The sequence below is a fragment of the Xyrauchen texanus genome, chromosome 29, assembly GCF_025860055.1.
Source record: "Xyrauchen texanus isolate HMW12.3.18 chromosome 29, RBS_HiC_50CHRs, whole genome shotgun sequence".
Lineage (NCBI taxonomy): Eukaryota > Metazoa > Chordata > Actinopteri > Cypriniformes > Catostomidae > Xyrauchen > Xyrauchen texanus.
The window spans coordinates 20,076,103-20,100,319 of NC_068304.1; the positions used below are offsets into that span (position 1 = coordinate 20,076,103).

The window sequence follows — 24,217 nt, forward strand, 5'->3', positions numbered from 1 at the left end:
AAGTCGAGTGAGTGACAGAAGGGGAACATCTAGGTTACTGTAGTAACCCCCGTTCCCTGATGGAGGGAACGAGACGTTGTGTCCCTCTTGCCACAACACCGTACCAACCGCTGTAATGGTCGAAACTTATTCTCGGCTGCTCAGTACAAAATCTGACTAAACAGATGCATGATTCCTCCCTTTTTATGTCCAGGGGAGGGACATGCAAATTCTGTTCGCCAATTTCTCATTGGCCTTTTCTCAAAGATCAGAGGCAACCGAGGCTCTCAAGAGAGACCCCTAGTGTCACTATATTGACACAACGTCTCGTTCCCTCCATCAGGGAACGGGGGTTACGACAGTAACCTAGACGTTTTGTTTTCCAGAAACAGTTGGTGAATTTGTCATTGTTTTAGAGTTAAATTATAGTCTCTTTAAAGCTGAAGTTGCTAACTTTTTCAGTGTTAAATACTTTTTCCCTCCCCCTCCTTAATATGCAGAGACAACTGTAATTAAGCTATTTGTAGGTACATTTTCTCAAAAACTGTAAACACTGTGTCCCTGTGGTGCTATGAAAATTCCTGTGTTTGTTTTGAGCGACCCAATGTTACAAACACAATAATATTGACTCAATCAATCGTGTGAGTTGGGGGCGGGAATATCTCTTTGTTTGACCAACGGCAGAAAACTGTTTTGAAAACCACGTTTATTTTTGCAATTCCATTCTGTGGCACTAGTCGTGCAGAAATTATATACTTCCGTTTAATGACACATATAAACATATTTAATATACCATTATACAACTACATGAAATTATCATTTGTAATATTTTTGGCACAGCCAGAGAAAATATTGACAGATCATGTAAAAATCTGAATTACAGAAAAGAAAGGATCTTATTGTTGCACCCTGGACATTCACCAATATTGAGACAGAGCAAAAGGAACTGAAGCTTTATTTTTGGTGTCCCAAACATTCACCAAGAAGATGTAAAAGAAATAGATGAGATTCCCATTAGTACTGGAATGCTATAGGTGAAAATGAATCATCAATCCCACTGTTCAACCATTAAATATCATCTTCTCCCACTCACCGACACCAGGGCCTCTGTAACGCTGGTAAGAACAGCCGGACGGAGGGAATGCACCAAGATCTTGTGTTCAGTTACAGCCAACACCAGCAGAGTCACTGCATTCTTAGCACCGAGGTTCAAAAGCAGTGTAGAAAGCCTTCCACCACTGTAGACAAAGTAAACAGGCATGTAAATAACCCATATGCACCCAAAAATATTTCCAGATTTAAATCTAAAATTTTCAATGTGGTCTCAAACCTTTAGACCCCTCTGAATGTTATAAAGATGTAACAATGAACCTGGTCCTACTGAGATATAATTTCCATTTTTCACAATTTTACAGCATTCATCTGATATGGTCTGAGTTTGTGGTCTGTGTGTCTGACTCACCTCAAAGGGAGGGGAGAGGAAATGGGCTGGCACAGCATCAGACTATCATGTGGAGACAGCTGAGAAACACAAGCACACATGCACAAGCACACAAACACACAGGGACAGAGAGTTGACACAGGGGCTGGCAGATATTTGAACAAATGATGCCATTGGAATTTACCATTTCAGGCTAGACGAAAATCAACAAAACAAAAAGCATGATGTGCATAAATCTCACCTGCACCAGGATTCGTGGCCTTTGAGAGGAAGGAAAAGGAACCTTGTGCATAAAATGAGAAATATGCCTGAGGGTAAAACCAAGATAATTAAACAAATTAATGCACAAAAAGAGACAAATAAAAACTGTGAACTCCTAGGCAGAATCTGATTTTTTTTTACCCATTTACCAATGAAGTAAGAAAAATGAACATTCTCTCCCTGAAAACAAGTCTTAATATAGTTTATGCAATGTTGCATTTATTAATAATCATGCATTCTTCCCTCAGCACTCACTTCTCAATGGGCAGAGTGTGTGGACCAGAGATGGAGTATCTGTACAGGAAGGTGAGGAAGTTATGAAAAGCATCAAAAAAGGGCCAGTGAGACAAAAGGCAGATGCTTTTGTTGGTGTGGACAGTCATGGATCCATCAGGCCTTAGACTGTTATCCTGCAGGCCCAGCTGAGATCTCTGCTTGTCGGTCAAATGGTCCTCTGGGTAAGGCTCATAAAACTGGATGGCAGCTCCATAAACCTAAGAACACAAGACATGCTCATGAACATCCTATAGGAAATGCAGTAGGTTTACATTTTCGAGAGCAAAATGAGTGAAATGCCTAGAGAGTAGTATGTGAGATCGCCAATTGGTATTCTTATTATTATTATATAATTCTAGGTGCTCAATTGATTCCCAATTTGTATGCGCTCCGCAACAGAAACAAGAGCGAGAGCAGAGAGCTGTGAGTGTTATAATAATCAACAGATGATTTGTTTCTATTTTTGAGATGCTGCAGAACAACTCAGGTGGCTTTATTTTCTCTAGTTTGTGTGAAATAAAATAATTTACAAGTAGTGTCGTATTTAGGGCGGTGGGGTGTGGTAGGGAATTCTACAGGCACACTTGTTAATACCACATGATGTAATGAAATTTCTAAAGAGAAAAACTATTTTACTAAATTTAAAAAGCATCACCAACAATATCTGTTTCAAAACATATAGGTTATTTTCTCAGATCTGTTTCCAGATTAATATTTTCCTCACACAAACCTCAGTTTAGCATGGTTTCTTTGAAGTCGCTTACCTAAATGAATACATTATGGAATACTGCAGCACAAATAGCCTTGAGACTTGTTCAGCTGAGAGGAGTGTGAGCTGAGTGCACTGATGTGTTTGACATACCTGAGCTGACCCCAACAGAGCTTTAGCTTTGCCTTATTAAACAAGCCAATTACACATTATCATATTTTTTTTATTTTCTTTTTTTGATGCCTATTATTCACTGGAGTTCTAGATATTCCACATGTTCGAGTTTCTGGCTGATTTAAATTCAATGCACATTTCCTAACCAGCAAAAACAATTCACCCTCCGCTCTGCCTGATTTGAATAAAGAATGCTAAAAGAGATTGTGCTGCAGTAAGAACTAAAAACGCAGAATATGCGCATGTGTGTGTGCTCAAGCAAGCATTTTCGTGTGTACCTTCTCTCCAGAGGCGCCAGTGAGAACGAATGTGGAAAAGACAGGGAGAGAATATTTGGTATGAGAGGGCCAGCACTCGACTGATGCTCCCATCGGTAGACAAAACAGGGGCACAGATTCAGGCAAAGGAAAAGAATCATAGTCTTCCTCTGGATATCTGGACAACAGACCTGCACACACCAAATAAACCCTCAATTAGGCTGTAGAGCTCAGTTAAAGGCAACAATTACTACTGATCATTGATCACTGTAACGCTTCCCCTGTAATTAATGACTTGAACCAGTTTTTCAAGTGATAAGATAATCATAGGCAACAGTTAAGGCCTAGAGCTGTGTGGTGCTGCTGTATTCTGTGAATATAAAATGAGCAGTGTTAGTGAAGAAGATACTATAAAACTGTAGCTTGCCAAGCTACAAGCTACACATTAAATAAAGTATTGCACAAAATATTTTTATGCATTGAGGGTTTTTGAACGCATTAACGAATCTTGATTAGGGTAACAGCATTACACTAAATACAACCAAACATTTAGAATATAATTAAATGGAAAACACTGTGATGAATGGCAGCGTTTAACTAAATACTTCACAATAAAAATAGAGGACAAATGCTGTGCAGAGACTTTAATTTTAACTGGTTCATTTTAATGAACCATCCAAATGAACCGATTCACTAAAATGAATCAGGAAACAATTCACTACAACTAAAATGAATGTATAGTATGAGTATTGTTGCGTTTGAGTAACTGTAAAGCTGCATGTGCAATGCATAGTGACATAAAAACAGTGAGGTGGCATTTTGTTGAACTACACCGCTGCTTGTTGGAAAAAGTAGCTTGTTGCTGGAAAAGCTACAGTATTATGAAAATAGATAAATAAATTACTGTCATACTACTGAAAAATGTAGTTCTTTTAGTAGCACTATTACTTTTATGCATATACCAACACTTAAAATAAGAGCATCTAGACAGACAATTATCAGCTTAACTATGACATCATATGGTTCTTGCATCATGGGAGTATCAGATATCACTCATCCACAGCACTATACTGCTGCCCTAATGGGCATCTCACTAACACTTCCTGTACAATCCAGCTGTTCCTTGTAAACTGCACAACAATAATCGCAAAATACAACTCATAGTACCTGCTTTATATGCAAGGGTGTTGGTTTTCGCCAATGATTTTTTGTAGCACATGTACACAGATGATCCCCACTGTAAAAGCAAGAAGAACAGCAATAGCTATTTGTTTAACATCATCAACCACCTCGCAAGGAAGTTATTACATTTTCATTAACGATTATGAAGAAATTCTTTTTTTACAACATGCACCAATACATTGTTCACAATACGACCTAAAAAGTGCACTACGGAATTAAGTAGGTTTATTTTTTTTTATTCAAGTTGACTTTAATGTCATATTTATTTATTGATAAGTAAAAACTTATCTCAGTATGTCTCATAATTTCATGTATTCTGTGTAAGTAGGGAAAGTTCTGTGCTTACCATACTACTGTTGAGGTTTTTTTCCACCTTACAGAAGGCATGTGGAGGTGTCTCCCCCTTGCCAGGGATAATGGCACAGATGTCTGTGACAGCCAGTGTGGCATGAGAGTGATTCTCAGGGGCACGCCGATATGTAATGTAGATCCTCTGAGAGGAGGAGCTACTTACGTTAGCAGGGCGGCCAGAGGGTGTGGTCTGTATAATATGACAGTCTGGTTTCAATTTCTCCTTCCACTCATAGAGTATCCTGAAAAACATTAAGAAAAATGCATGAGGATACTGAATGTCTCTGGAAAACAAGTGATAATACAACATTTTCCACAACAAAGATAACTGCCTTGCTGTGGACTGCCAACATAGGAAGCTACCTTCTAAAGCAACATCCACCTAACACCAAAGGAACCTCATTAATGACTAATGAATGTTGTCACTTACATGCATCACACTAGTACTCAAAGCACACAACAATTGCAACTTGCTTGTTAGCATGTTGCTAAGCTAATGACATGATACTCTAATATGCTCAAAAACATATTCAATTTACGGTAAATACGTTTTTGCAATCTTTCTCAATATTTTGCATTATTGTTTAAAATTAAGTATGTAATCAACATTTCATCATTCATCTTGTATGATTTTTGTCACTGAGTTTGTTGCAATACATTCTGGAATTTCCCTGTCAGCAAAGGATAGAATTTCACAAAATGAGGCATCTAAGAAGGCACCATAATTATGCTGTATAAAAACAGCCAAAACCAGCATTAGCTATTAGGCTAGTTGATCTCCTTGTCTTGTTCTGCAAGTCAATTGGCTGATTTTAGAGGGGTTTTGGTCATGTTTCAAATGTTCAAGCTGGAAGACTAGATGGTTTTCCAGCTAAACCAGTTTAACACCAGCTTAAACCATCTAAAACCAGCATAAAACAGCTAAAACTATTCAACCAGTCAAGCTTCTTTTAGCTTAAAAAAAATAAAAAAATAAAAATAAATAAATTTTATATATATATATATATATATATATTTAGGTTATTGTTTAATTCTCAGCAGGGCTACTAGTAACTATTGTTTAGACCAGCCTTTGCATCTGAAACGTGCCTATGGTGTCTTAAAGGTGCACTCAGTAATTTCTTACTCATTCAAAAAACTTCTACTCCTTGTTTCAAATTTTAAAATATTTGTATAAAATCATGAGCACAAACACGAGAAAAAGACAGTGTCATATCAGTAACCTTATTAAAGCAGTTTAAATCTACATGGAGTAGGTCCCCTCATGCGGCGGCCATGTTATGATCACATGACCAGCCAAATACTGCTCTCTTAATCTCAATAACCACCCTGTTATTGGACACTTTCACTCATGGATTAAATTAATCATGGCTGACTGTGAATAGTGAATTTCTACAATGGCATTGGTAAATGAAAGATTTTGCATTTAAATGATGCTGCATCCACACCCCTACGTGTCAGTGAAAAAAATTAATGAGTGCACCTTTAAAATGTTGTCTACAACTAGGTAGGCATCTCATTATGTTTTGTAAGAGAAACTATTATGTAAACACATCTGAAGCTTGGATGTCTTACCCCAGGTCTGTGAGCGGCGGTTTGTCTCTGCCTCTCCTGTAGCAGAGGAAGATCTGCGGCCCCATGAGACTACCTCCATTTAGTTCTGCAGGCAGACCAGAGGGGGTGCATTCAACACATGTATACCCACGAGGTACCTCCTCCCCCAGGGAGCGAATCACCACCGCCACATCTGTAATGGGAGCCTTGGGCTGAGCTGAGCTCCTGTGACTGCCTTCCTCATGGTGGACATCTTCCTCCAGAGGCTTAGAAGACACGGTGAGTCCTGCCACCACAAAGTAGTCTGCTACACGAGGGCTTTTTTCCTCCATCTTCTATCATCCCCATAGAGAGAGAACTACATATGTGCTGGGAAGGGGAAGGAGAAATACATCAACAGAGTGGGAGAGAGATAGTGATGTGAATAAGCACAGAAGGTCTATATTACAGCGTGCCACTCGCTTAGATAGCAATGTACTATGTTTATAGGCTAAACATTGTTGCTTTAAAGGGAGGGTTCATCATAGTTCTCCAAATATATATGATTTTTTCTCTTTTGTGGAATACAACGAGAGATGTTAGGCAGAATGTTAACCTCAGTCATCATTCACTTTCATTGCTTTTTTTATACAATGACAGTGTACAATGACTGAGGCTAACATTCTGCCTTACATCTCCTTTTGTGTTACATAGAAGAAAGAAAGTCAAACAGCATGAGGGTGAGTAAATGATGACTGACTTATTTATTTTTTTTGGTGATCTATCACTTTAATAATGCCAGGTGCTCAGATTAAAATATCTGCATGAAAGAAAACATTATTTTTGCTTAGACACGTACTCTAAGAGAGAAACGGAGAGATTATAAAAAGCAAATCACTACAAGCAGCACAGTGCGAGTTATACAACACTCCGGGGAAATACCAAAATATGTTTTTATTCTAGTTACATTTGGACATGTGTTTGGAAAAGGATATGACAATTTCAGATCCACTCCCATAGGCTCAGAACACAACCTCATGTAACAAGCTTTGCGAGAAAAAATCAACTGGACATACGGAAACAATTATCCATTCCTGCTGGGGATAAAAAAATATGTTCTATTATGCGTTTGAATTATGAGTCATATAAAGCATCTACAGTTCATATCTGCAGAGAAACTCCACAGGAAGAATGCTCAGACAGCAAAGGGGATTCCTGATGCTTGCGTCAATAGCATATATGTCAGTATTACAACATTAAAACCACCTGCCTAATATTGTTTAGGTCCCCCTGGTGCCGCCAAATCAGCACCAACCCGCATCTCAGAATAGTATTTGTACAGAGTGGTTATCTGAGTTACAGTTGTCAGTTCGAAGTCCGGCCATTCTCTGTTCACCTCTCTCATCAACAAGGCATATCTGTCCACAGAACTGCTGCTCGCTGGATGTTTTTTGTTTTTGGCACCATTCTGAGTAAATTCTAGAGACTGTTGTTTGTGAAAATCCCAGGAGGTCAGCAGTTACAGAAATACTCAAACCAGCCCATCTGGCACCAACAAATCATGCTAAGGTCCAAATCACTGAGATACATTTTTTACCCCATTCTGATGGTTGATGTGAACATTAACTGAAGCTGCTGACCCATATCTGCATGACTTTATGCACTGCACTGCTGCCACATGACTGGCTGATTAGATAATCACATGGATGATTGCTGGTGCCAGACAGGCTTGACTGAGTATTTCTGTAACTGCTGATAATTAAATTGTTATGAAATCAGAATCGTTAAGTAGAATCGGAATCTGAACTAGAATCATTAATCCTTACAATTTCCCTCCTTACTGGTCATACAGTCCAAATCACCAATAAAAGGCTAAATAAGCAGTTTTCTCCACCTTTCATTGGACCCTCTGTATACATCACACACATTATTATACTCAGTGTTGGGTGTAACGCATTACAAATCAACACATTACTGTAATTAAATTACTTTTTCCTTGAAAATTTGAAGGGATTTCTCTTAATTTTTTAGTAATTTAATTACAGTTACTTATGATGTACTTGCGTTATATACTGTGTAGTCTTTCAACAATTCTACATAAAACAATATTTAATTTAAAATTGAAATTTAACATCTAATGATAACATTTGTTTTCTAATTCAACGCCGCACCTTTAAATGTAAAGCGTGAGCTCATGTCATGCATCTTGATGTTTCTTTCAAGTATTGCGCAGGACTGAAGGATTTTAGACTCTGTGTCAAGTTAAAATTAGCTTCAATAATCATAATAATAATCATAATATTAAGCAAATCAATCATTTGTTGCACTGTGTCTAGCTTGTTTTTAATGCAGGTGTCACTAAGATTCGATGTTCTAAAAAAGTTCAGGGTTCTACTCTGGATTGCTGAAGGGCCAATGTGTCTTGTTAAAACTGTTTACTGTTACTTTACTGTTACAAATGTTGCCTACAATGCTTACCTGAAATACAGCCTTTTGCAACAAATTTACTTGCTTGGAGAACAAATTATAAAGAGAGTGATCAATTTTGAGTTATTTTTTTAGATATTATTAACCATTTAGGAACAGTTTAAGAAAGTTCAAGAATAATTTATTTGATGTTATAGGATTTATTTGAAATAATTAAAATATTAATCTGTTCAAAGTTGAAATGGGTTTTAGAAAATTAATTAGTAATGAGTAATTTAATTACTTTCAGACAGAGTAATTAGTAAATAAATCTAAATATAATTTAGAATATGTAATTAGTAATGAATGACTTTTTTTGAGTAATTTACCAACACGGATTATACAAGACATACACTTTCACCATCTGAAACGTATTTGGTGGCATGTAGCTTATAGCCAATGGCTTGTCTGTGGTTTACATACTGGCCAACAGAGTCACAGGATATGGCTTAAGAGCTTAAGGAAATGAAACTGACCTGCCGGCTAGTTCTTTTGCCATGACCAAGCATTGATGTGAAGAAGTACTGCATATTAGAAACCGGTGATGGTGATTGTGATGTACAAAACAGGAAGTTGCTATTTCTATCAAACATTCTGAAAACTGTGATATGAAGTCGGCAGATTTAATGATCTTGGTTAGATGCCAAGAATAAATACAGACTGTAAAACCCTAATCCCTCTCATCCTTCTAAAACCTTTGGGCTTAAGGACGAGGATCCCTAAGTCACTCTCTATTGTCCAGCAATGAGAAAGATGAAGATGTACACTCACATTCCACAACAGGTTTGGAACATCATGAGTAAATGATGACAGAATTTCCACTTTTGCTCAACTATCCCTTTATGACTGAGATGCTCAACAACAGCATTTAGGCATGTTTCATCAAGCTAAGACAAATCCATTAATCAGCTTGCATAAATAAAGAAACATCTCTAGATCTAATCACAGCCACACAGTTCTAGACAGATGCTGTAGAAAGTCCACTAAACACACTAAGGAGAAAATAAAACATATGTGTCACGTTAAGTGAGAGATTTATGATTATATATAGACATAATTTTTTGCTCCAAAAACCACTCCATCTGCAGAGGCTGGTGCTACTCTCTCCACCTTCAGCACAGATATATTATAATCCTCACCATGGCAACAATGAAGAAAAAACAGCAAATATTAATCATAACAATGTCAGGGAGAGAACAACTACTTGCTTGAAACTGATAAACATGAATCACAGATTATCAGAAAGCTGATTGTTTTGGAAGAGGTGATGATAATATGAAGCTTACAATCAAAAATAAAGGTTAAAGGGATAGTTTAAAATACAAATTCTGTGATTATAACCCTCATGTTCTTCCAAATCTATGTCACTGCAGCTTCATTTCATACAATGAAAGAAAATGGTGACCAAGGCTGTTAGTTCCTAACATTCTGCTTAACATCTCCTTTTGTGTTCCACTGCAGAGAAAATCATATATGTTTGCATCAACAGGATTAAATGATGACAAAATGTTCCTTTTTGGATGATCTCCTTTAAATTTAAATCTCCTTTAAATGACAACTGCTATGACGACTAACCATAAATTGACAGATTACATCTTAATTCTATGCTAAATTGGATATAACTTTAGAGAATTACAGCATTATAGTTAGTCAGGCACATAGTGACTTGAAATGCACTGAGGCAGATTTCATTGTTATCTGATGCTATTAGACACACTTGCACTGACTCAGTACTTTTCAGACAACAAGTAGGAAGTTGCTCCCTTATTGAGAAACACCATGGTAACGTAAAAAACCTCCAGAAATGAATTAGAAAATCTTTTTCATCTGAGAAATCAGCATGGGTCCTATGCAGCGGAAACCCATGAAAGCCCGTGACTAAGCCATCCAAATGGATGGTGGACTTCTGAGTGAGAAATAAGGAAGTCCTCTCCTTCTCTGATGTCTGACCGACTTCCTACGCACCATTCCTAAGAAATGCTGAACTAAGAGATATAGAACATGTATAAATGGTTCCTTTTTCCATATTTATATATGTCTAAAATAGACAGTTTACCCAAAAATGAAAATGATGTTATCACTTCTTCATACTCACATTATTCCAAATCCGCATGACTTTTTTTCTTCCGTGGAACACACCAGGAGATATTAAGCAGAATGTAAGGCACTTACAGCCTTAGTACACATTCACTTACATTATACGCAAAAGAAAGAGCAGCATAAAGTGTCTCCAGAATTTCTCCTTGTGTGTTACACTGAAGAAAGTCGTACATGTTTAATACTAAATGAGGGTGAGTAAATAATAACAGAATTTACTTTTTTGGAGAACTAATCCTTTAACTGAAGACATAATAAAACAGAATGATGCCCTGTTACAGGAAAACAGTCTCATTCAATGAACAGCACCACATTATGAAGAAATGATGTTGTCCATGATTAGACAATAGACATGGTCATTAAACAAACGCATATCCCTAATGTACATTTCAGAAAATCCTGACATAATTAACAGAATAACAATATCCACAGCACAACAAAGCACCATCTTTCAATAATTCTATCTTAGTGCAGCTGTAGGAGAAGAGCACGGCTGTTGAATTGATGAGCCTTGCCCTTCTTTCACCAACCTGTAGCGTGCAGGAGCCAGAGGATAAGCCAATTTAACAGACTGCCCATAAAAATGAGCGTGATCTCATCCAGATGTGTTGGAGCTATGGGCTGTTGACCAGAGTGTGGGCTCCATGGACCAAGAGACTCCTAATACTCCACAGTTCTGGGACAGCAGGGAGGCACAGAGGAAAACACAAGAAGGAGGAACTAATGCAGCACATTTGACAGAGCATCTGGTCTTGCTTAAGACACAGGGGCGGACATTTGATTCCTTTGCACCATGACGAGAAACAAGCAGACATCTGCATACTTGGGATAGGAGGAGGCAGGCAAGCTATTTCCCGAATAGGCTTTACTGAGGTACAGGATGACTGGCAGTCATTGTTTTTCACTTTACAGGTCTTATTTTGTAGCATGCCAACTTTATCTCAATTTAATTTTGGGTTTGGTGACACATATAAATGTAATGTGTTTGTCCTACTTGAATGGACAACAACTTCCCTCAAGTCAAACTGAAAAATTCTTGTAAACATGTGCAGATTCAAAACAATTTCTGTCCAATGCAGCCCTTCTACAGTCATAGTGATGAGATGACGAGAAGCTTAATAGCAAGTTGTGAAAGGTCACAACAGGTATATGTTTCCCTGAAATGTGTAATTTACTGTAAACCTACATGATGCGTTTCAAGGGCATTCTCAAACAACACTTAAGCCTCTAAAAAAAATGCATTGCTAAAGTTGGTCTGAGCAATGATGAAAAGTAACAGACCAGGAAAAGAGGAAACAAAGTTAGATGCAGACACCTAGAGACAACAAATAAAGAACCAACAGACACAAACTAATGAATCATCCCTAACTTTCATGTCAAATTAAAAATGTATGTTTAATGAATTTGCAAGGGATACACAGGAAAATCGCACATTTCAACATCTTACTGTCCTAAAGCCCATATTTATGAATCCACTATTGCAAATTCCTCTGAATTTAGATATAAATCACTCTAAATCAAGGATCAAAGGAAAACCAGCAGGATGCAGGATGTGTGCTTTGAGCAATCTTTCTCATCCTTCCTCAAATATCTCTGCAAATTTCCATTGTGGTAAAATTGCTCAGCCAGGTTCCTATTTAGAAACACCTAGAGCATCACATGATCTCATCAGTCAAAATACATCAATCTCTGAATTTGTAATTGAAATCTCATAAAATGTATTTTAAATATTAGCTTTTTACAACTGAAACAGAAGCACTGCATCCTGTGACCTATTATTACTTTACCAACATACAGTAAAATTGTGTGTAGACATCATCATAACAACAGTCTATTGACAAGATCAACAGTATTTCAGGATAGCCACCCCACAGAAGATGGAGCATTGCAAGTTTAGTTCTTTCAATAAACAAACACGAGCGTTACAAATTTACGTTTAAAATTGTGAAATAGAGCCTAGTGAGACAATTCTGTGAAATACATATGAAGATGGCATTGATTCCAGACAGACAGGGCTGGGTCAGTCTGACAGTAACTGAAACATAAGGGCCATGCATTTAACACCCTCAATAATATAAAATCCCTGAATATTAAAATACTTACAATAAGCTTTACAGAATACTAATATAACAGATTACTATCATCACATGGTGTGTAAACACATAGCAGAATCAAAACAAGCGCACAATTATCGTCGCGTGATGACAGCAGGCGCTCCATCGGATGCCAGTTTTTAACATAGGCTCTATAAAATATATCATGACAAATCAATCGTTTTTTTTTTTTATAAGGCATATGTACATTTTGTATTTATGATAGAAGGAAAACAAATGTCCGTTCACCATACGTTAAAATTAAATAGATATGAGCAATTCACACTCACTGTTTCAGCAGGATGACGACGATGCAGTGGACACGCTCATCGATACGCGCACCGTTATTTGTATTATTAATCGCAGATGAAGGGCTTACGTATTCTCATCCATTTTATCAGACAGATGAATTACTTCTCGATCACGTATAGTAATAATAATTCTCTATACAACCAATGCACGATCAGAGAGGGCTGTGCCACATCTTCTCTGTACGCTTTTAGAGATGCGCTCAGACTCGCGCAAGCGCTTACCAAAACGTGCCTCACGGGCACGTGATTGCCAGTAAATTGTGACGTCATTTGAGCATTCCGGGGACTGCCGGTGATTTAATGTTGGGACGCCCCGACAGTCCATATACAATCGGTGGTTCTAAATGTTATTGGAAGAATGTGATTGAACTGACATTTACTACTGAAATGTGTAGGACTTGGTATCTTGAGTTAAAAAATACAGTCCTTAATAAATAACAAGCACATGAAACCTATGATGTTCACCATAATGACAGCCTCAGTCACCATTTACTGTCATTGTATGGAATGTTTTTTTTTTTTTAAATGTAAGTAAATGGTTACTGAAGACTAATATACTGCCTAACATCTTTTTTGTTCAATGGAAGAAAGTCAACATATGGTTTGAGTGATGACGGCATTTAATTTTGTGTGTGTGAACTTTCCCTCTCCCTTTCAGAATCAGAATGAGCTTTATTGCCAAGTATGCTTACACATACAAGGAATTTGTCTTGGTGACAGGTACTTCCAGGGCACAAACAATACAGCAACAAGACAGAAATATTAAAAAAAAAAAATTCAAAAGTGAAAGCCTTTTAGACCTCCCTCTGCATTGTGCTGAACTGTGTGGTTCAGTGTGAAATAGATTGTTAGTGTTATAGACTGACATTTCTGCCAGACTTATTAATCGGCAGAAATTTGACAATTGGTCACTCTGCCCAGTGTCAGTTCCAAAATCTACTGACAACCTTAGTGCACATTTGGTGTTTTCATTATCTTTTTCTTTTTTCTTTTTTTTTGAGTTATTATTGTGTAAAACAAATTCAATTTTCTACCATTATTACTATTACATTGACCCTGCACAAATCAGTAAATGTCCTCAAACACTGAAAAAAAAAAAAAAGAATTGTACAAATACTTAATTTTTATTTTGCATGTTTTTGCACAGTGTTTTCAAAGTAATGTTTAATGGCATACTATTGATTAAAGTAAGTACGTTTAACTTAAACTTTTCAGTTAATGCAGTAACTTTTATTTACAAATACTTGGTACTTAAATAAACTTAGTCAATTCTAAAATTAACATTTTATTAGAACATTACACATATTGAACTATCTTTAAACTGAATCATACCACATAACAAATGGAAGCCTTCCACAGGGAAGCTCAATGCATGTGATGTAATCTATTTGACAACATCACCTTGCTGGCAATAGATAACATGATACAGAGCTGCACATACCTCAACACTCGGTGCACAAAACACGATGTACATAACAATCAACAGATTTTTTTTTAATTATTATCACAAACAGATAATTGTAATGAACTTCAGGCTTAAAAAACAAGAAGATACCAAACATAACAACAAAATCAACAATATAAATGGTGTAAATAGATTGTGTAAACATGCAAACTTTGAAACCTGCCAAGTTCATTATTATTCAAACCCAGTGCATGCTGGGAAAATAAAACATGCATGTGCAACCACATACATACTGTATCATTTTCAGAAGTTGGAGACTTTTGAGCAAGTTTTATTTAAAAAAGTTATATGTATTTTGCCATGACATATGGAATCCTAATATGGGAAAATTCTATGAGGGTTAATTTGCTGCCAGTGTGTGTGTGTTTATTTAGAAGGTTCATACATCAAAAGATGCTGCAAAGAGAGTACAGCTGCTAATGACCAGTCTTCAAAGTGCTTCAGGTTTCTTCACCTACAACCCTAAATAAATACTAAAACAAACAGTTTAAGTGGATGCTGGTTGGCCACCCAGCTGGTTCTGCAAAGCCATAAACATAAGAAGGATTAGGATGTCGTCCAGGCCCTAGTGTTTCTCTCTTTCTGTGAGCCAAAGGCCATTGGCCACCCAGATGGCAGTTTAAGACAACAGACCTGGTTAGCTACCATCTTGGCAAAAGCTAGGAATGTAAAATATCATCATGCCCTGGAGTTTAAACTACAGCACTCTAATGTACAACAAGTGTCTGACCATGACTCTGACCAGCATTTTCATTCCACTTCTTTGATTGGGAGAGTCTTTACATTGAATATTCAGATATTTAAAGGATAGTTCACACAAAAATGAAAATTCTGTCATCACTTACGCACGCTTAATGCCATCCAAGTAGTGTATGACTTTCTTTCGTCATCTGAACTCAAATTAAGGGTTTTAGAAGAATTTCCCAGCTCTGTATGTCCCAGTGTTATTATAGTTTTGGATTTGTATTTCTATTTAATATTCAATTTGTCATTACAATTTAGTTTAGTTTTCATAGTTTTCACAGTTTGTCTTTTAGTTTTAGTTTAGTTTTCATTTTCTCAGTGTTTTTAGTTTTAGTATTTTTTATGGATGCCAAAGCTGAGCGTTTACTGGTGTAATTTAAAAAGTCTAACATCATTACATTTTTCAGGGCAGTTTTGTGATTTCTCTATCTAGTGGCATTTTCATGTTTAATGTGTATTGTAAATGTGTGCAAATTGTATAATATAGGGTGAATTTGGGTAAAGTAACCAAGGACATTTAAGCTTGATCCACATTGTATCCATATGTATTTCCTTAAATGATTGTAAATCATTATTAAACTAATCTTTGCGGAGTAAACAAATAAAGGCATAGTTCAAAATTAAAATTCCCTCATTGTTTACTCAGCCTCATGCCATCACAGATGTGAATTACTTTCTTCTGCTAAACACAAATGAAGATTTTTAGAAGAATATTTCAGCTCTGTAGGTCTATACAAAGCAAGTCAATAGGGGACTAAAATTTGGAGCTACAAAAAGTACATAAAACTTTAAAAGCAACAAAATATTAATGCATATAACTCCAGTAGTCCATGTCTTTAGAAGTGATGTGATTTTTTTATCTGTTCTCACCCAAAACAGATTAGTTCACTTCAGAAGACATGGATTTGGACATGGAACCATTTATGGATTACTTTTATGATGCCTTCATGTGATTTTTGGAGGTTCAAGTTTTTGGACTTGCATTGTATGGACCTATAAGGCAACAATTATAAAATCAAAAAATATTAATTTATGTTCAGCAGAAGAAAAAGTCATATACATCTGGGTTGGCATGATGTTGAGCAAATAATAAGAGGGTCAACTATACCTTTATCGAAGTTTTACATTTATGATTTTACTTTGGGATGTGTGGCAGAGCTCATTTCATGACCACTGGTGGGAAAAGCAATGGTAAAGAAAACAACAGAAATTTGAGGTAAATGTTGTTAAGGTTATAATAAAGTGAAAGTGCATACGAAAATCTAAACGTTAATTCGATTAGAATATAAGATATTTTCTATAGAATCATTTTCCCTTTGTCCTACTTTACCAGTACTGCTTAAAAAAAAATCTGTGATTTGGCCAAAAGAGGGTCTTCAAATGTTTTAGTTCCCAGTTTTGAATACTGTTTTCTTTTGACTAAGGTAGAAGCCACACCAAGTTTCTTCAAAGGTACAATGTTCATAATTCATATCAAGAAAAGAGACATTTCCAAATTTCCCATATTCACCCTAATAAAGCAAAAAACAAAACTAAAATGAATTTGCGATATTTTCTTACATTTTATTTTAGTTAGTTTTGGATTTATGAAAAAGTATTTTAGTTCACTTTCAGTTTTTTTTTTCAATAATTTAATTTAATTTGTAATTTTTATTTTGGTTAACAAAAATTATTTTAGTTAGTTTTCGTTAAATAACGCTGGTAAGTCCATACAATGCATGTGAATGGGTGCCAAAATTTTGAAGCTCCAAATATCACATAAATCAGCATAAAAGTAATCCACTCAACTCCAGTGGTTTAGTCCATATCTTCAGAAGCGCTATGATAGGTGTGGATGAGATACAGATTAACATTTAAGTCATTTTTACTATAAATTTTCCTCCCTGCTCAGTCAGTCTTCACTTTAACTTTCACATTCTTCTTCTTGTGTTTTGGTGATTCGCATTCTTCATGCATATCACCCCCTACTGGGTAGGGAAAATAATTTCTAGCCAATTTTTTTTTTATCTGGTTTTCACTCATACCAGTCATTTAACTTCTGAAGATATGGATTAAAATACTGGAGCTATGATGTTTTAATGGCTATATGTGCATAACAATTTTGGCACCCACTCACTTGCATTGTATGGACCAACAGAGCTGAAATGTTCTTCTAAAAATCTAAATTTGTGTTCTGCAAAATAAAGAAAGTCAAACACATCTGTGAAGGCATGAGGGTGAGTAAATTATGAGAGAATTTTCATTTTGCTGTGAACTATCCCTTTAACATCTCCTTCTGTGTTCCATGACATAAAGAAAGTCATATGAGTTTGGAACATAATCAGGGTTTGTAAATGATCACACATGTCATGTCTATGTCTGTATTAATCAGAACAACTATTCGACAACCACATTTTTTGTCTTGATTAGTCAACCAAAATTTGTTGACGAATCGTTTCAGCCCTAGCTCCACGTCAGGATGATGAAAGGGAGGGGGAAGTCTTGGCTTCCCCAGACCTTAGAGGAGTTAGAGCAGTTGCGAGACGAGACCCTTCGGCACACATTTGAACAAGTAAAAGTGATTGATGGTCAATGGCTCCAGCCATATGTTGCACTCACTTATCCGAATTTTTAAATGATTAGAGATAGGTTGTATCCAGTGACACAGGAAACTCAGACAAAAGAAGACACAACCCAGTTGTTGATACCGAGGAGCAATTGGGAAATGCTATTCTTAACGGCTCATTATAATTCAACGGCAGGTCACTTAGGCTGAGAAAAAATACTGAACCGCCTAATGGCCCATTTCTACTGGCCAGGCATTCACGTGGTGTGTGGCATGCCGTGAATGTCAGTTGGTAAATCCATCAGCCACCCCAAGAGCTCCACAGCACCCTCTGCCATTAATCGAGGTCCCCTTCGAGAGAATTGGCATGGACTTCAGACTGCACGTGGACATCGCTTTGTGTTAGTTCTGGTGGGTTATGCAACGCGATAACTGAAAGCAGTGCCTTTGCACAAAACATCTCATCACGCAGTGTTATGGAGGCACTATTCATAATTATTTCCGAAAGAAATCCTCACTGATCTTGGCACAACTTTCATGTCAAGTACACTATGCGAACTATATGAATTACTGGGCATTAAATCGATTTGCACCAGTGTTTACCACCCACAAACAGACAGATTGGTGGATGATTTAATAAAACCCTGAAGAACATGATTCGTAAGTTCGTGCACGAGGACACTAGGAATTGGGATAAGTGGCTTGAACCCTTATTATTTGCAGTTTGAGAGGTTCCACAAGCCTCCACATGGTTTTCCCCATTCAAACTACTGTATGGGCATCGAACGTGTAGCATGCTCAATGTCATGTGGGAAGCTAGGGAGGAGGGACCATGAAATAGTAAAAATGAAATTCAGTACAATCTTGATCTTAGAGCAAAACTCCATACTTTGGGTCAGCTTACACATGAAAATTTGCTCCAAGCACAAGAACACCAAAGCCGGCTGTATGGCTATGGGAAATTGCACCGGGAGACAAAGTGCTTGTATTACTTCCAACCTCAAGCTCCAAATTTTTCGTTAAGTGGCAAGGGCCCTTTGAGGTCACACATCGAGTGAGAGATCTCAATTATGAGGTAAAACTAACAGAAATATTTACCTTTACATTTATTCATTTGGCAGATGCTTTTATCCAAAGTGACTTACAAAAGAGGAGAACATCATCTTAAGGAGACAGTGGTATGAAAAGTGCCATACTACAAAGCTTCACTTGCATCAAAATAGTATTCAAAACAGATTTAAGTGCAACAATAAAAAAAAATATTTTAGGTACTGGTTAAGTGCTCTTGGAAAAGATGTGTTTTTAGCCATTTTTTGAAGACAAAGAGTGAGTCATCTTCACGGATGGAGTTGGGAAGGTCATTCCACCACCGTGGTATGATGAAACTGAAAGTCCGGGAAAGTGTTTTGGTGCCTCTTTGTGTTGGTACAACAAGGTGACATTCCTTAGCCGACCGCAGGCTTCTGGCGGGAGTGTAGTTCTGCATAAATGATTTTAGGTATGCTGGAGCAGACCCAGTGAATTTAATACGTGAATCAACCGGCAGCCAGTGGAGAGAGACAAAGAGTGTAATATGCGCTCTTCTTGGTTCATTAAAGACCAGACGTGCTGCTGCATTCTGGATCATTTGCAGAGGTATAATTGCACATGCAGGAGGCCTGCAATGAGAGAGTTACAGTAGTCCAGTCTAGTTATGACAAGTGACTGAACAAGCAGTTGTGTGGCATGTCCAGAGAGGAAAGGTCTTTTCTTCCTGATATTGTAGAGAGTAAATCTACATGATCTTGCAGTCTTTGAGATGTGGTCTGTGAAATTTAGCTTGTTATCGATGGTTACCCCAAGATTTCTGACCGTTTTGGAAGGCGATACTGTAGTTGAACCCAGCTGCACAGTGATGTTGTGTTCAACAGCAGGGTTGGCTGGAAAGACAAGGAGTTCGGTCTTGGCTGGGTTGAGTTGTAGGTGGTGTTCCTTCATCCAGACCGAGATGTCTGATAGACAGGCAGAGATTCGAGCAGTCACTGTGGTGTCGTTGTACTGGAAAGACAAGTAGAGCTGCGTGTCATCTGCGTAGCTGTGGTAAGAGAAACCATGTGACTGAATGATGGGTCCCAGTGATGTTGTGTATAAGGAGAAGAGAAGTGGCCCAAGCACTGATCCCTGAAGTACCCCAGTAAGTAACTGATGTGGCTTGGATACCTCACCTCTCCAGGCTACATTGAAGGACCTATCTGAGAGATAGGAGGGAGCTTGGGCTGGTGGGGAACTTAAAAGTCAATCATCTCACCCCGGTCACTTGTGGAGACCTCTCACCTTGTCAGCTCACAGATATTGCCAATTTGCAGAAATAATTTGTGGTCTACCTGGTTGTACAAACCTCATACAGCACCATATCGAGACTAAACCCAGGGTATTAGTACGTAATTGTCCCTACCGACTTCCCGAGCACATGAAAAAAAATGATATGAGAAGAATTGGATGCAATGCTTGAGATGGGAGTAATAGAAGAATCCAAATGTGACTGGTCCAGCCCAGTAGTGCTGGTTCCTAAGAGTGATGGGTCGGCCCGGTTCTGTGTGGATTATCGAAAGTTTAACGTGGTGTCTACATTTTATGCATACCCAATGCTTGGTACTGATAAAATGATTGATCGGTTGGGCACAGCTCGTTTTTATTCAGCACTGGATTTTACAAAAGGCTATTGGCAAATCCCCTTAACCCCAATATTCCATGAGAAAACAGCCTTCTCCACACCTTTAAGCCACATTTTGCTTAAAATAATTCTTAATGCTTCCATTCGTTTTGTTTGGGGCCCTGGCTACGTTCCAGCAGCTCATGGAACAAATCCTCAGACCGCACGGTGCTTATTATTTATAGTAATGATTGGCAGCAGCACCTACAACACCTGCGGGATGTCCTGATATCGTTGAGATGAGCGGGGCTCACAGCAAACCTGAAGAAATGCGCAATTGGGCGGGTGGAGGTATGGTATCTGGGCTTCCATTTGGGCCATGAGCAGTTGCAGCCCCAAATTGATTAAACCGCTGTGGTTGCAGCCTCCCCAAGACCTAAAACCAAAAAGGAGGCAAGACAGTTCCTGGGGCTGTCTGGCTATTATCGTAGGTTTGTACCTAACTATTTGACTGTCACCAGTCCACCAGATCCGGTCCAGTGGACGGAACAGTGTCAACAGGTATTTATGCAGGTGAAAGCTTTACTTTGTGGCATGCCACTTTTACATACACCTGACTTCTCTCTCCCATTTGATTTACAGACAGACAATGGGTTGGGGCAGTGCTTTTGCACTCTCTTTGAGAGAGGCTAAGTACAGCATCTTATAAAAGGAATGTTTGGCCAAGAAGTGGGCAGTCTCTGGCCTGAGTTGGGCAGTGGGGGTGTGGCAAGGGCAAGGGGAAGCAGTAAGGATTCATACCTGGGTGATAAATAAGTCTAAGAGCTGTTTCTTGTTGCAGTAATTTGCGACAAGTGATAAGAGGAGCCCACACCAGAGCCCAGAGAGAGAGAGAGAGAGAGAGAGAGAGAGAGAGAGAGAGAGAGAGAGAGAGAGAGAGAGAGAGAGAGAGAGAGAGAGAGAGAGAGAGAGAGAGAGAGAGAGAGAGAGAGAGAGAGAGAGCTACACACCTGAAGCAGCATGAGTGTGTTCTAGTGTGTTTAAAAAAAACTATACAGACTATATTGTGAGTGAATAAAGAAGTGTGACATTACCTGAACCCCGCTTCCTCAATTCTGCAACATAAATGTCAGGAAATTAATATGTTTATGAGTCACAGGTTTCAGACTTATGTTATTTTGTTGCTAAGAGTGTGCAACCAAGATGACTGTGGAATGTGTTACATTCCTGAAGCATAATTAATTGATATGTAAATACTTTTGGTGCTTAAGACTGTTTAAAAATTCTGTGATTTCCAAACTATCTGCTCAGCCTGAATGAAATACCTTTATGTTAAATATGACAGGATCTGCATCTTCATTTATAAGTTCTTCCTTAGTGTGATTCAGTGGGACTTTTTCATCACCAATGCCAGTCATAGTCTTGTTGTCTATTTATCATAAGTTACAGCTGTGTTTTAATGTGAATTCAAAGATAGGGTTGTCGGACGGTGCCATGTTTTTTTTTCATGCAATCACTGATTCTGTGCATTTTAAGATTACCAACAAGACCTCTTAGAACTTTCTCTGTGATCCAATTTACGCACAATACTGCACTCTTGTGGTCATATGCAATTTACTGAAATAGCCCATTCGTTTAAATATATTAATAAGCATTTTATGTGATAATACCTTAATAGAATGACGGAATGTTGTCTTCATTTAATTTATTCATTTAGCAGACGCTTTTATCCAAAGTGACTTACAAATTAGTTAAACAGCAATGCGATCCGTCAAGGAAGCAAAAACATGAGAAGTGCTGCAATACAAAGTTTCAAAACGCTCAGAGAAGTGTAAGTACGGAGAAAGCTGAGAGGCCGTGGTAAAAGAATGGCGTGAAAATAGATTTTTTTTCTGTTGGGCACATTAATGCATTAATAAGCGAGATGCTTATAAGAGCTACGGTGAGCTGGTAAAGTTTGTTAGCAAATAATGGGACACTCTCAATTTTTTTGTCGTTTTGTCTCGCGCTGAAATGTCAGGAAATCCCTGTTTCGTATTTTGTCCAAACGACGCTGAAAATAGTTCAGGTTCCACCGAGATTTGAACTCGGATCGCTGGATTCAGAGTCCAGAGTGCTAACCATTACACCATGGAGCCGCGCTTCAAGTCAACTGAGACATTTACAGTATCTCAATAGTGCGTCAACATTTGTGGTTTCTTTTTGTGATTCAATTGCCCAAACCTTTATTGTGTGACAAACATAGCACCGCACTATTTGAAGCCTAGTTTCAAAATATATCAAGGCACACATCCAGCCCGTAATATTTCAAATGTACAAAAAACCATTTCATAATATATCGACAAATTTAGTTACACTCCCTTGCCATGTTTTATGTCCTACAAAAGTAAAAAAAAAAGTCTCCCATTGTTTCACACGAAACCCAAATAACAACAACAGCAATAATAATAATGATGATAATAATTATTAATAAAGTAATGAAATATGGGGTTGTTTTTGTTTCACGTTAACATACAAATGGAAAGAGGTTTACAAATAAAAAGTCGGTTCACAAATAAATCGAATGAGATCCACAAATAAATGTAAGGCGTTTCACAAAAATTAAATAAATTCACAAATAAAAAAGAATGAGATTTATAAATATATGTTAGGAGTTTCACAAATATATAGTGAATTCATTTGTGGAGTGCTTCCTGTGCATTTGAAGATCGCTACATGCATTTGTCAATTTTGAAATAAATCTAGCATCAAGACATGCACACAAATCTACAAATAGGTGAACTCCACCCATTGTCTACTCAAGGCATGGCAAGGCGTATGGCGAGTTGTGCGTGGATGCCATGGAGAATGGTGTGAAGCCTCCACAAGCGCTATGTCTCAGTGGTAAAGTGCTCAACAAGCCACATGATAAGATATGCGGAAGGATGGTCTCAGGCACAGAGACAACTGAGATTCGTCCTGCTCCACCTGTATTGAGGAGAGTCAGCATGCCACCACAAGGACATAAAGTGCATTGGGAATTGGGCATTACAAATTGGGGAGGAAAAAAAAATTGTGGATCGCTACATGCATTTGTCAATTTTGAAATAAATCAAGCATCAAGACATGCACACAAATCTACAAATAGGTGAACTCCACCCATCATCTACTCAAGCCAATTAGATAACAGCCACATTACTCAGACCAGTTGTAGCACATTCTTTCTTCAGCTAATCACGCTTCATTTTACTATTAGGGGAAGACCACAGAGCTCTCATGAGCATGGAATAAAGCACATGCAGATAGCTCCAAGGCTGCAAAACTTTTAAAGAAACGGACACCATCAGAGGAATACTGTAATTTAAGGTTTGTATACTTTTCTCTTGGTTATAAACATGTGCAGTGTCTTGTTAAATGCTGAAAGCTGAAAATGTCCCATTTGTAGATTGTCCTGATCATTAGCTTTATAGCTTACCTGGCTGAATGTATGAGTCTGCAATTTTAATTTTAACTACGTTTCTTGACTGAAACCTTTACTCTTAATGTTACATGGCTGATCCAAACAAAGAATGGACCAAACCATCTAACCATTGAATCAATGTTTAAAACCCCAGTAGTAGAGAATTGCTGACCTGCTGAAGTGCTCTGTAGCAGAGTTAAGTTGGAAACAAGTGTCTAAAGTGCCAGGTGATCGCCTACATTTGCTAACCTACTCCATACCC

At 37.8% G+C, this 24,217-nt stretch overlaps 1 protein-coding gene and 1 non-coding gene across 6 annotated transcripts in view; both read right to left on the reverse strand.

Moving 5' to 3' along the window:
• Nucleotides 1-13,304, reverse strand: part of dennd4a (DENN/MADD domain containing 4A) — a 51,106-nt gene extending 37,802 nt beyond the window's left edge. For 2 of the 5 annotated variants that reach the window (XM_052096733.1, XM_052096729.1), the window contains exons 1-10: nucleotides 13,110-13,304; nucleotides 11,257-11,402; nucleotides 6,206-6,553; nucleotides 4,626-4,872; nucleotides 4,265-4,334; nucleotides 3,119-3,288; nucleotides 1,937-2,175; nucleotides 1,662-1,728; nucleotides 1,442-1,500; nucleotides 1,073-1,217 (exon numbers count right to left, since the gene is read on the reverse strand). In XM_052096733.1, the coding sequence (XP_051952693.1) occupies nucleotides 1,073-1,217; nucleotides 1,442-1,500; nucleotides 1,662-1,728; nucleotides 1,937-2,175; nucleotides 3,119-3,288; nucleotides 4,265-4,334; nucleotides 4,626-4,872; nucleotides 6,206-6,516 (1,308 nt within the window). In that variant the 5' untranslated portion in view covers nucleotides 6,517-6,553; nucleotides 11,257-11,402; nucleotides 13,110-13,304. The remainder of the gene's footprint in view (nucleotides 1-1,072; nucleotides 1,218-1,441; nucleotides 1,501-1,661; nucleotides 1,729-1,936; nucleotides 2,176-3,118; nucleotides 3,289-4,264; nucleotides 4,335-4,625; nucleotides 4,873-6,205; nucleotides 6,554-11,256; nucleotides 11,403-13,109) is intronic. The other 3 variants (XM_052096731.1, XM_052096732.1, XM_052096730.1) reach the window with 3 other exon arrangements.
• Nucleotides 13,305-22,582: 9,278 nt separating this feature from the next.
• Nucleotides 22,583-22,654, reverse strand: trnaq-cug (transfer RNA glutamine (anticodon CUG)). The gene has a single exon. It is a non-coding gene; the product is annotated as a tRNA-Gln (tRNA).
• Nucleotides 22,655-24,217: the final 1,563 nt, after the last annotated feature.